The sequence below is a fragment of the Oncorhynchus mykiss genome, chromosome 2 (genome assembly GCF_057628025.1).
Source record: "Oncorhynchus mykiss isolate SJ-2025 chromosome 2, ASM5762802v1, whole genome shotgun sequence".
Taxonomy (NCBI): domain Eukaryota; kingdom Metazoa; phylum Chordata; class Actinopteri; order Salmoniformes; family Salmonidae; genus Oncorhynchus; species Oncorhynchus mykiss.
The window spans coordinates 16,922,501-16,935,000 of NC_143023.1; the positions used below are offsets into that span (position 1 = coordinate 16,922,501).

Sequence of the window (12,500 nt, forward strand, 5' to 3'; positions counted from 1 at the left end):
TTAGTAGTAGTTTCTTTGCAGAAATTCGACCATGAAGGCCTGATTCACACAGTCTCCTCTGAACAGTTGATGTTGAGATGTGTCTGTTGCTTGAATTCTGTGAAGCATTTATTTGGGCTGCAATTTCTGTGGCTGGTAACTCTAATGAACTTATCCTCTGCAGCAGAGGTAACTCTGGGTCTTTCTTTCCTGTGGTGGTCCTCATGAGAGCCAGTTTCATCATAGCGCTTGATGGTTTTTGCGACTGCACTTGAAGAAACTTTCAAAGTTCTTGAAATTTTCTGGATTGACTGACCTTCATGTCTTCAAGTAATGATAGAATGTTGTTTCTCTTTGCTTATTTGAGCTGTTCTTGCCATAATATGGACTTGGTCTTTTACCAAATAGGATTATCTTCTGTATACCATCCCTACCTTGTCACAACACAACTGATTGGCTCAAACACATTAAGAAGGAAATAAATTCCACAAATGAACTTTTAACAAGGCACGGTTAATTGAAATGTATTCCAGGTGACTACCTCATGAAGCTGGTTGAGATAATACCAAGAGTGTGCAAAGCTGTCATTAAGGCAAAGGGTGTCTACTTTGAAGAAACTCAAATATAAAATATATTTTGATTTGTTTAACACTTTTTTGGTTAATACATGATTCCATTTGTGTTATTTCATAGTTTTAATGTCTTTACTATTATTCTAAAATGTAGAAAATTGTAAATTAAAGAAAAACTCTTGAATGAGTAGATGTGTCCAAACTTTTGACTGGTACTGTATGTGATCAGGAGACGGTGATAAGTGACAGTGTTTCCATGGTGACCCACCATCAAACACATGCTAAACAGACAGCCTACTCTACTGTGGAAGTGTTTACATCAATGATAGTGCTACTACATCAGCATTACTATCAACCTAGACCAGCATTAATATCAACCTACACCAGCATTACTATCAACCTAGATCAGCATGACTATCAACCTACACCAGCATTACTATCAACCTAAACCAGCATTACTATCAACCTACACCAGCATTACTATAAACCTAAACCAGCATTACTATCAACCTACACCAGCATTACTATCAACCTAGATCAGCATTACTATCAACCTACACCAGCATTACTATAAACCTACACCAACATTACTATCAACCTAGACCAGCATTACTATCAACCTAAACCAGCATGACTATCAACCTAGACCAGCATTACTATCAACCTACACCAGCATTACTATCAACCTAGACCAGCATTACTATCAACCTACACCAGCATTACTATCAACCTACACCAGCATTACTATCAACCTAGACCAGCATTACTATCAACCTACACCAACATTACTATCAACCTACACCAGCATCACTATCAACCTAAACAAGCATTACTATCAACCTAAACTAGCATTACTATCAACCTGGACCAGCATTACTATCAACCTACACCAACATTACTATCAACCTAGACCAGCATTACTATCAACCTACACCAGCATTACTATAAACCTACACCAACATTACTATCAACCTAGACCAGCATTACTATCAACCTAAACCAGCATGACTATCAACCTAGACCAGCATTACTATCAACCTACACCAGCATTACTATCAACCTAGACCAGCATTACTATCAACCTACACCAGCATTACTATCAACCTAGACCAGCATTACTATCAACCTAGACCAGCATTACTATCAACCTACACCAACATTACTATCAACCTACACCAGCATCACTATCAACCTAAACAAGCATTACTATCAACCTAAACTAGCATTACTATCAACCTGGACCAGCATTACTATCAACCTACACCAACATTACTATCAACCTAGACCAGCATTACTATCAACCTAAACCAGCATTACTATCAACCTAAATCAGCATTACTATCAACCTACACCAACATTACTATCAACCTACACCAGCATTACTATCAACCTAGACGAGCATTACTATCAACCTAAACCAGCATTACTATCAACCTACACCAGCATTACTATCAACCTACACCAGCATTACTATCAACCTAGACCAGCATTACTATCAACCTAAACCAGCATTACTATCAACCTACACCAACAATACTATCAACCTACACCAGCATTACTATCAACCTACACCAACATTACTATCAACCTACACCAGCATTACTATCAACCTAGACCAGCATTACTATCAACCTAAACCAGCATTACTATCAACCTACACCAGCATTACTATCAACCTACACCAGCATTACTATCAACCTAAACAAGCACGACTATCAACCTACACCAGCATTACTATCAACCTAAACAAGCACGACTATCAACCTAAACCAGCATTACTATCGACCTAGACCAGCATTACTATCAACCTACACCAACATTACTATCAACCTAGACCAGCATTACTATCAACCTACACCAGCATTACTATCAACCTAGACCAGCATTACTATCAACCTAAACCAGCATTACTATCAACCTACACCAGCATTACTATCAACCTAAACCAGCATTACTATCAACCTACACCAGCATTACTATCAACCTAGACCAGCATTACTATCAACCTAAACCAGCATTACTATCAACCTACACCAGCATTACTATCAACCTAAACCAGCATTACTATCAACCTACACCAGCATTACTATCAACCTACACCAGCATTACTATCAACCTAGACCAGCATTACTATCAACCTAAACCAGCATTACTATCAACCTACACCAGCATTACTATCAACCTAAACAAGCACGACTATCAACCTAGACCAGCATTACTATCAACCTACACCAGCATTACTATCAACCTAGACCAGCATTACTATCAACCTAAACCAGCATTACTATCGACCTAGACCAGCATTACTATCAACCTACACCAGCATTACTATCAACCTAGACCAGCATTACTATCGACCTAAACCAGCATTACTATCGACCTAGACCAGCATTACTATCAACCTACACCAACATTACTATCAACCTAGACCAGCTTTACTATCAACCTACACCAGCATTACTATCAACCTACACCAACATTACTATCAACCTAGACCAGCTTTACTATCAACCTACACCAGCATTACTATCAACCTAGACCAGCATTACTATCAACCTAGACCAGCATTACTATCAACCTAGACCAGCATTACTATCAACCTAGACCAGCATTACTATCAACCTAGACCAGCATTACTATCAACCTACACCAGCATTACTATCAACCTACACCAGCATTACTATAAACCTACACCAACATTACTATCAACCTAGACCAGCATTACTATCAACCTAAACCAGCATGACTATCAACCTACACCAGCATTACTATCAACCTACACCAGCATTACTATCAACCTAAACCAGCATTACTATCAACCTACACCAGCATTACTATCAACCTACACCAGCATTACTATCAACCTAAACCAGCATTACTATCAACCTACACCAACATTACTATCAACCTACACCAGTATTACTATCAACCTAGACCAGCATTACTATCAACCTACACCAGCATTACTATCAACCTAAACCAGCATTACTATCAACCTAAACCAGCATTACTATCAACCTACACCAACATTACTATCAACCTACACCAGCATTACTATCAACCTACACCAGCATTACTATCAACCTAAACCAGCATTACTATCAACCTACACCAACATTACTATCAACCTAGACCAGCATGACTATCAACCTAGACCAGCATTATTATCAACCTACACCAGCATTACTATCAACCTACACCAGCATTACTATCAACCTACACCAGCATTACTATCAACCTAGACCAGCATTACTATCAACCTCCTGTAGCTGTGTGTGTGTGTGTGTGTGTGTGTGTGTGTGTGTGTGTGTGTGTGTGTGTGTGTGTGTGTGTGTGTGTGTGTGTGTGTGTGTGTGTGTGTGTTGTGTGTGTGTGTGTCTGCCAGTGAGTAGTCTAGCCCAAACGCCTATTTGTGTCCAGAATTATTTCTACAGGTGGCTGGGTTCCCATTATTCGCCTACCTTTGTGCATGCCGGTGTATTTGTCCTTTATCACCGTCAGCTCGTAGATCTTCCCGAACTGTTCAAAGATCGGTTTGAGGTCCTTCTCCTCTAGATTCCGAGGAATCTGCCCCACGAACAGCTTGATCGCGTCGGCTTCCTTCATCGGGAGACAGCGGGGAGAACGACAGGCGCTCTGCGGGGTTCGAGGTGAGAAGAGCGGGGTGAGTGCGAGCAGAGTCGGTCCTCTGGAGAGGAGCGACCAGAGCTGGAGGGTGTTGGAGGAGAGAAGGAAAAGGAGATGGACATAAAAACAAGATATGTAAATGTGTTATTTAATTTTTTTCACAATATAGGATAATCATTGATTAATTGAATAAAACCAAATCAATATTTTTGGATGAATTCTCATATCTTTACAATATTAGCCTATTGACACAGACAATGGCAATTGCGCCTCTCATAAAAACAATTATGCAAATTATGAACAGCCAATCAAAAAATAATTAAGACATATAAATTGCAATAAAACAGAAATTAAAATTAAATATCAATAAAAGTGATATATTACCTTTAGGACGTGAGGGTGTTCGGAGCCCCTGGGGAAAGGAAAATATATGGTTTAGACCGTAGATGAGCGCTGTAGAGCGGCTGTGAGCGGTTTCTTTGTTTGGCCAGCTGTAGGTTACATACACTCATTGGATGTCAACGTATGGGGGCTCATCTCTTTGTCCGCCCCGGCTCAACATACACACAAAATACACATAAAACACATGCTCACAAAAACACAATATGGAGCTTTGGTCTTAAAAATCCTACCGATTTCAAGAGATCCTTCACTCCACGTTGTAAAATAATCCCGAGAGTAATTTGAGATGATTTTGTTTATTTTAACCACGTTTTACCGTGGCGTTGTTGTCTTCAGTGCGCGTCTCCTGTTATCCTCCCTCCGGGAATAGTAGACTCAATGCGATTCGTTCTCCGCTCTTTGTGCCAATCGCTCCCTCTCCCGGTTTCGAATCCGTAACAGATCAGTGGAGTTGCTGCTCCCGTTAAGGTCTCACGTCTTGGCAAGCGATCATCAGATCACATATCCCCAACCCGGTGCCTCGGTGATCGGTTATTTGCTCTATCCTCTCGTCACGACTCTTGGCAAATCCGGTAAAGCCAGTCAGTCACTCTCTGAGTACTGCCCTGCCTGTTAGAATAGTCAAATTTCTGCAATTATTAGGCTACAAGGCTATATTCTTTAAAACTATTTCTACAGCAGCCAGCTATTGATAAATCCAGCAGTCCATTTATATAAACATTTAAAGGCTAACACATATATTAAAATATACTTATTAATATCTAACGTTTCCCTCCCGCGCTACCCCTCTTTTCCCTCAGTGTATAGGCTACCGTAGCGTTTGACGTCGTCTACCGGTGTCTCCCTCTCTCTCTATCCTGCCCTCCCTCCCCCCTCTCCCTCGAGCGGTGGACAGGCTGTGACGTAAAAGGCAGGGACCGTCAAAAACTCTACTCCAACCTTAAAAAGAGAACCCATTTTATCTTTCGTAGACGTAGCCTACACCTTTTAGCCCTGAAAGTAGCATATAGGGAACACTGTGGAATATATATGGACAGCTATTTCAGTTATCAAAACCAGGATTAGTCGACAATTTGTATAAGCGTTTTCAAACAAGCTCTTTGACTATGTCTACGTTAGTGTCCAGTGTGTGAGTGCTCGTGGACGGTGCCTGAAGTTCTGGAACGCCGTGCTGCCTATTGTTCTGCCCGCGAGCTCTGGCCGTGGTGCTGAAGCCTGCCATACTACCAGCGCGCGCGAGCGGCGTCATGACTACAGCTGCGCACACAACACACACACGCCAGCCTTGAGGTTGCCCTAATCAGTTCTCTTCTGCGTGTTGAACAAACGCTAAATTCGTAATCATATCCATAATGTACACAAATAGGCTAGCCTAATGTGCGAGAGAAAGGGGAGAAAGCGAAAATAGAGAAGAGGATAGGCCTATGCTACAGACTACACTGATCTAACAGTATGGGTTAACCTACAATAATACACCGTCGTTTCAGCCTAGTGAGGGAGGGATCCTCACCGCTCTGATACAGGCACAGCAGACCTCATCTGTCCGTGGTCCTGAACCAAGATATTTACAACCTTCATCAAACTATGAAGCTTTTTAACTCATATTTATTGCTTGTGGGGTTCTCTTTGGTCTCTTTCCGGTGTGTGTTTGTTTTCTTCTTCTGCCACCCTCCTTGCGCTTGAGGAGAGGATTCAGAGAGTTCGGGGTAATTTACTCTGAAAGGTCACCATCTGCCTCCCACCACCTCATGCCCCCCTCTCCCCGCCTACTGCTCCCACCGTTATATATCGTCAGTTCACACACGTGGGGTCTTTACCAGGCACAAGCCGCTGGACGGCACGCGCGGCCTACCACGGGGATCTACACCGTATCACCCACTGAGCGTAGCTGTAGGCAACGGCACGAGCATGCATGAGGAACTGATGTTCGGGCCTCTTTCATGGTGGTGTCAGAACTGGGGCTTTTCGGTTTCTCTGTCGTCTGTGGAGTAGGCCTAGGGCTAGAATAGGGCGAAATTGCCCCCTATAGATCCGGATTTATCGTCAGGTTAGCATTTAAACACATAATGGTGTCGTTTGTTTCGTAGAGGAAACGTTAGATCCAAGTCATATTAAGTTTGCTTGAGTTATTATCACAACACAACCTAGTCTATTCTGAACAAGGGAAGACAAGTTGGCTACAGCTTTACAAGCACACAATACGGCCACTAGGCCACTGTTGAGGATATGAAGGTCTACTTAATTACAATGTACTGTAGGTCTCAGTGGACATCTAGGCCTGCTAATTGGGGGAAAGAAAAGTGCACTATTTTCTGGTTTCAGTTTTTATTTCAAATTAAGTTTGTGATAGCATTTCCACACACTCGTTTGCCTTTTTCAAAATAATACAAAATCCATATACTTCTACGCAATAACTTCTGATCATAAACTCTGACACGGTAGCAACAAAGGGAATTTGCTACAGCTCCTCTTAAGAAAAAAAATAAATTACATGTATTTTTTTATAATAGATAAATTACTATCCTTTTTTTCAGACTTTTTAATATAAAACTTTTTGTTTCTACTAAAAACGATTTAAAACATGAAAATGACATTCACAGATAGACTCATACAAGAATACACCCAGGGCTGCATACTCACACAAATAAACACAAATAGGCAACTTCACAGAGACAGGAAGACAAACACACACACACAACACACACCATCTAAGGGTAGCAAAATATAATTTGTTCTTCTTAATATGATAACTGAAAAATATGAATACTTTATATGAATATATGCATACAGTTAACATGTACAGTATGCCTAAAATTCAAATCATACCACAATATAGGAGATATTTATGTATATGTATATTAAGTATATGTTCACACAGAAATATAGACATACAAATGTAATATTGACTGACAAATATACACATCGTTCACCTGTGGAGTGTGTGTGTGTGTGTGTGTCTGTATGCTGTAGACGTAACATACAGTAACATTTTACAACTATGTCAAGGCATAGGGGCAATATCTGTTAAAAAGAGCTTTGTTTAAGTCCAAGACAGAACCTTTTTAAACATTTTCAGTAAAAACACAAATTAGTCAGGGAGATGTTACTTGCTCCTTTGGGAGTTAAAGGCCCAGTGCACTCAAAAACGTGATTATCCTGTGTTTTATATAATAATACTGTGAAATTGTGAAAATGATGATAATGCATTTTAGTATAAGAGCTGTTTGAAAAGACCGCCTGAAAGTTCTCCCTGTTTTGGTGGGATGAAGTTTTGGTCTGCATGGTGACATCACCAGTTAGTTAAGAGACCAAAAAGAGAAATAGTTTCAAACCTCTCTGCCAATAACAGCTACAGTAGTTTTCAGTTTCCTAGCTAAATTCTTGCTTGAGAAATGTCTCTTTGCTAAGAAGTAATTTTGTTTGTTTTTGACCATTTGAATTGAAAACAGTCACAGTAGGGTACTTCATTGTTACCCAGAAAGGATTTGATATTGAGATAAAAACAGCTGAGTTGGACCTTTCAGACACAGCTTGCTCTTCAGCATATTGTGGCAAATGCATTTCTGAAAATGAATACATAAATGAATACAATGTTATTTCAATACCTGCCATTCTTGAACATATTGATGGGTCAGATGATACAAATGTCTCAGGTAGTGGTATATTTTCTGTATGTAGCAGAGGTGGTTGGGTGTAACCTTGGCTGAGGCCTGAATACTGGTATTAGCTCTCAGGGGTAATGCCTTGGCTTTAGTTCAGTGGGCTAACAGTCGTGAGGGCACAGGTTGGATACCTGGACAGTCACCAATAGACCATACAGTCGTTTCATTCTACCCCTGCTTGTTTTCAGATTGGGGGCGTTCTCAGGTTATGGACATCTCTCCACTAATGTCCTTTAAAAACAGGTCACTTGTACTAGGCCACCATTTTACATTTTGGTATGTTTTCACCAAATGTTGATGATGCTGTATAAACACTGAGGAGACATTTAAAATAGTTTTTTGGCATATAGAACACAAACATAGAAAACATACATCATAGACTTACACTGCTATTGGGTTATACCTTCTGGGTCCCATCTATCCATACTAGCATGGACAATACTTTACCTCACACTAAGTGGTATGCAAGTTTGGCTACTGGGACAGAGCTCTGGACCCAGGTCCTGGGTGTACATACATCATCCACAGAATCTCTCAGCCATAGAAACAGAAAGAGTGGACATAGAAATCAGATATGTTCCATATTATGGAGCTCTGTACAATGTTATTGGCACATTTTTTGCATATGCAGATAACCCACAAAATGTAAGAAATGTAGTTAGTAACAAAGTAAATCACTCTCCAAAACATCCCCTCTATAACGGCTGTACATCTGGCCCAGAACACAATTCAATCACCACTTTATGTGGTAATATATCCACTCCATTTCTATGGTCTGATCATTTCTATGGTAACCTGCGCTTTGACTTCTAACCCCTGAAACCCTGACCCCTGGCTGATCTCGGCTGGAAGCCTGTTATTGGCTGGTCAGTGCCTCTTGGCCCGCTGAGCACTCTGGGTACATGAGGCGCAGCAGGCAGTCTTGTAGTAGGAGTAGACACACAGTCTGGCCTGAACCACCATCACACAGTTATGACGCAGGTCCCTGCAGTTCTCATCTACAGAGAGAGTAGAGGAGAGCAGAGCAGAGCAGAGCAGAGCAGAGCAGAGGAGAGGAGAGGAGAGGAGAGGAGGAGAGGGAAGAGGAGAGGAGAGGGAGAGGAGAGGAAGAGTGGAGGGGATGAAGAGAGGGGGAAAGGGAAGAGGAAGAGAGGGGAGAGGGAAGAGTGAAGGGGAGGAAGAGAGGGGGAGAGAGAAGAGGAGGAGAGGAGAGAGGGAACAGTGGAGGGGAGGAAGAGAGGGAGAGGGAAGAGGAAGAGAGGGGGAGAGGGAAGAGTGGAGGGGAGGAAGAGAGGGGAGGAAAGACGAGGAGAGGAGAGAGGGAAGAGTGGAGGGGAGGAGGAGGGAAGAGTGGAGGGGAGGAGAGTGAAGAGGAGGAGAGGGGGATAGGGGAGTGGAGGGGAGGAAGAGAGGGGGAGAGGGAAGAGGAGAGAGGGAAGAGTGGAGGGGAGGAGGAGAGGGGGAGAGGGAAGAGGAGGAGAGGGGAGAGGGAAGAGTGGAAGAGAGGGAAAGTGGAGGGGAGGAAGAGAGGGGGAGAGGGAAGAGGAAGAGAGGGGGGAGGGAAGAGTGGAGGGGAGGAAGAGAGGGGGAGAGGGAAGAGGAGGAGAGGAGAGAGGGAAGAGTGGAGGGGAGGAGGAGAGGGGAGAGGGAAGAGGAGGAGAGGGGAGAGGGAAGAGTGGAAGAGAGGGAAGAGTGGAGGGGAGGAAGAGAGGGGGAGAGTGGATGGGAGGAGAGGGAAGAGGAGGAGAGGAAGAAGAGAGGGGGAGATGGAAGAGGAGGAGAGGGGAGAGGAGGAGAGGGAAGAGTGGAGGGGAGGAAGAGAGGGGGAGAGGAGGAGAGGGGAGAGGAAGAGTGAAGGGGAGGAAGAGAGGGGAGAGAGGAGAGGGGAGAGGGAAGAGTGGAGGGGAGAGAAGAGAGGGAGAGAGGAAGAGGAGGAGAGGGGAGAGGGAAGAGTGGAGGGGAGGAAGAGAGGGGGAGAGGGAAGAGGAGGAGAGGGAAGAGTGGAGGGAGGAAGAGAGGGGAGAGGAGGAGAGGGAGAGGGAAGATGGGAGGGGAGAAAGAGAGGGGAGATGGAAAAGTGGAGGGGAGAAAGAGAGGGGGAGAGGGAAGAGGAGGAGAGGGGAGAGTGGAGGGGAGGAAGAGAGGGGGAGAGGTGAGAGGGAGAAAGAAAGAAAGGGTTAGATTTCAAATCTCACAAGCATCACACACAGTGCCTTCATATAGTATTCACACCCCTTAACTTTTTCCACATTTTGTTGTTACAGCCTGAATTTAAAATGGATTCAATTGAGATTGTGTGTCACTAATCAACACACAATACCCCATAATGTCAAAGTGGAATTATGTTTTTACAAATGTTTACAAATCAAAATGAAAAGCTGAAATGTCTTGAGTCAATAAGTATTCAACCTTTGTTATGGTAAGCCTAAATAAGTTCAGGAGTAAAAATGTGCTTAACATGTTACATAATAAGTTGCATGGACTCACTCTGTGTGCAATAATAGTGTTTAACATGATTTTTAAATGACTACCTCATCTCTGTACCCCACATATACATTTATCTGTAAGGTCCCTCAGTCAAGCAATGAATTTAAAGTACAGATTCAACCACAAAGACCAGGGAGGTTTTCCAATGGTTCACAAAGGGCACCGATTGGTAGATGGGTAAAAACAATCAAGCAGACTTGACTAACCCTTTGAGCATGGTGAAGTTATTAATTACACTTTGGATGGTGTATCAATACACCCAGTCACTACAAAGATACAGGCATCCTTCCTAACTCAGTTGCTGGAGAGGAAGGAAACCGCTCAGGGATTTCACCATGAGGCCAGTGGTGACATTAAAACAGTTTAATGGCTATGATAGGAGAAAACTGAGGATGGAGCAACAACATTGTAATTACTCCAAAATACTAACATAAATGTGAAAAGAAGGAAGCCTGTACAGAAAGAAAAAATATACATTCTGTTTACAATAAGGCACTAAAGTAATACTGCAAAAAATATACATTCTGTTTACAATAAGGCACTAAAGTAATACTGCAAAAAATATACATTCTGTTTACAATAAGGCACTAAAGTAATACTGCAAAAAATATACATTCTGTTTACAATAAGGCACTAAAGTAATACTGCTAAAAATATACATTCTGTTTACAATAAGGCACTAAAGTAATACTGCAAAAAATATACATTCTGTTTACAATAAGGCACTAAAGTAATACTGCAAAAAATATACATTCTGTTTACAATAAGGCACTAAAGTAATACTGCAAAAAATATACATTCTGTTTACAATAAGGCACTAAAGTAATACTGCAAAAAATATACATTCTGTTTACAATAAGGCACTAAAGTAATTCTGCAAAAAATGTGGCAAAGATATGTTTTGGGCAAATTCAACACAACACATAATTGAGTACCACTCTCCATATATTCAATCATGTTGGTAGCTGCATCATGTTATGGGTATGCTTGTCATCGGCAAGGCCTCAGGAGTTTTTTTAGGATAAAAATAAACCAAATAGAGCTAAGCACAGGCAAAATCTTAAAAAAAAATCTGGTTCAGTCTGCTTTTCCACCAGACACTAGGAGATGAATTCAGGAAAAATATATACCTTTCAAGGCCAAATATACACTGGAGTTGCTTACCAAGACGATACTGAATGTTCCTGAGTGGCCTAGTTACAGTTTTGACTTAAATCGGTTTGAAAATCTATGGCAAGATTTGAAAATGGCTGTCTAGCAATGATCAACAACCGACTTGATAGAGCTTGAATAATTGTTTTAAGAATAAATGGGCAAATATTGTACAATCCAGTTGTGCAAAGCTCTTAAGAGACTTACCCAGAAAGACTCACAGCTGTAATCACTGCCAAAGGTGATTCCAACATGTATTGACACAGGGGGTTGAATACTTATCTAATCAAGACATATTAGTGTTTTATTTTCCATATATACAATTATTATTATTTATTTTGTGTAGATTATTGATAAAAAAAGTGTACTTTGTAACACCACATGTGGAAAAAGTAGTTTCTGAAGGCACTGTAAACATACAGTACACACACACACACACACACACACACACACACACACACACACACACACACACACACACACACACACACACACACACACACACACACACACACACACACACACACCTGCGACCTGTGGACTGCAGGGTATGGTATTGCAGAGCTGCTCCTGGTCAGGTTTGTCTGTAGGGGAGCATTCTGGGCTGTGCTGTTTGTCA

The 12,500-nt window shown here is 41.8% G+C and overlaps 2 protein-coding genes across 6 annotated transcripts in view; both read right to left on the reverse strand.

The window, feature by feature from the left end:
- Positions 1 to 5,805, reverse strand: part of LOC110519442 (CUGBP Elav-like family member 3) — a 66,882-nt gene extending 61,077 nt beyond the window's left edge. For 3 of the 4 annotated variants that reach the window (XR_016490838.1, XM_036939920.2, XM_036939888.2), the window contains exons 1-3: positions 4,811 to 5,805; positions 4,563 to 4,590; positions 4,013 to 4,259 (exon numbers count right to left, since the gene is read on the reverse strand). Coding sequence is in view for 3 of the 4 variants with exons in the window: in XM_036939920.2 (XP_036795815.1) it covers positions 4,013 to 4,157 (145 nt within the window). In the remaining variant the exon portion in view is untranslated. The remainder of the gene's footprint in view (positions 1 to 4,012; positions 4,260 to 4,562; positions 4,591 to 4,810) is intronic. The other variant, XM_036939905.2, reaches the window with a different exon arrangement.
- A 1,083-nt stretch (positions 5,806 to 6,888) lies between these two features.
- Positions 6,889 to 12,500, reverse strand: part of LOC118938160 (thrombospondin type-1 domain-containing protein 4) — a 130,847-nt gene continuing 125,235 nt past the window's right edge. For both annotated transcript variants that reach the window (XM_090190670.1, XM_090190666.1), the window contains exons 16-17: positions 12,409 to 12,500; positions 6,889 to 9,240 (exon numbers count right to left, since the gene is read on the reverse strand). The exon at positions 12,409 to 12,500 is cut by the window's right edge and continues 56 nt beyond it. In XM_090190670.1, coding sequence (XP_090046796.1) covers positions 9,110 to 9,240; positions 12,409 to 12,500 — 223 coding nt within the window. In that variant the 3' untranslated portion in view covers positions 6,889 to 9,109. The remainder of the gene's footprint in view (positions 9,241 to 12,408) is intronic.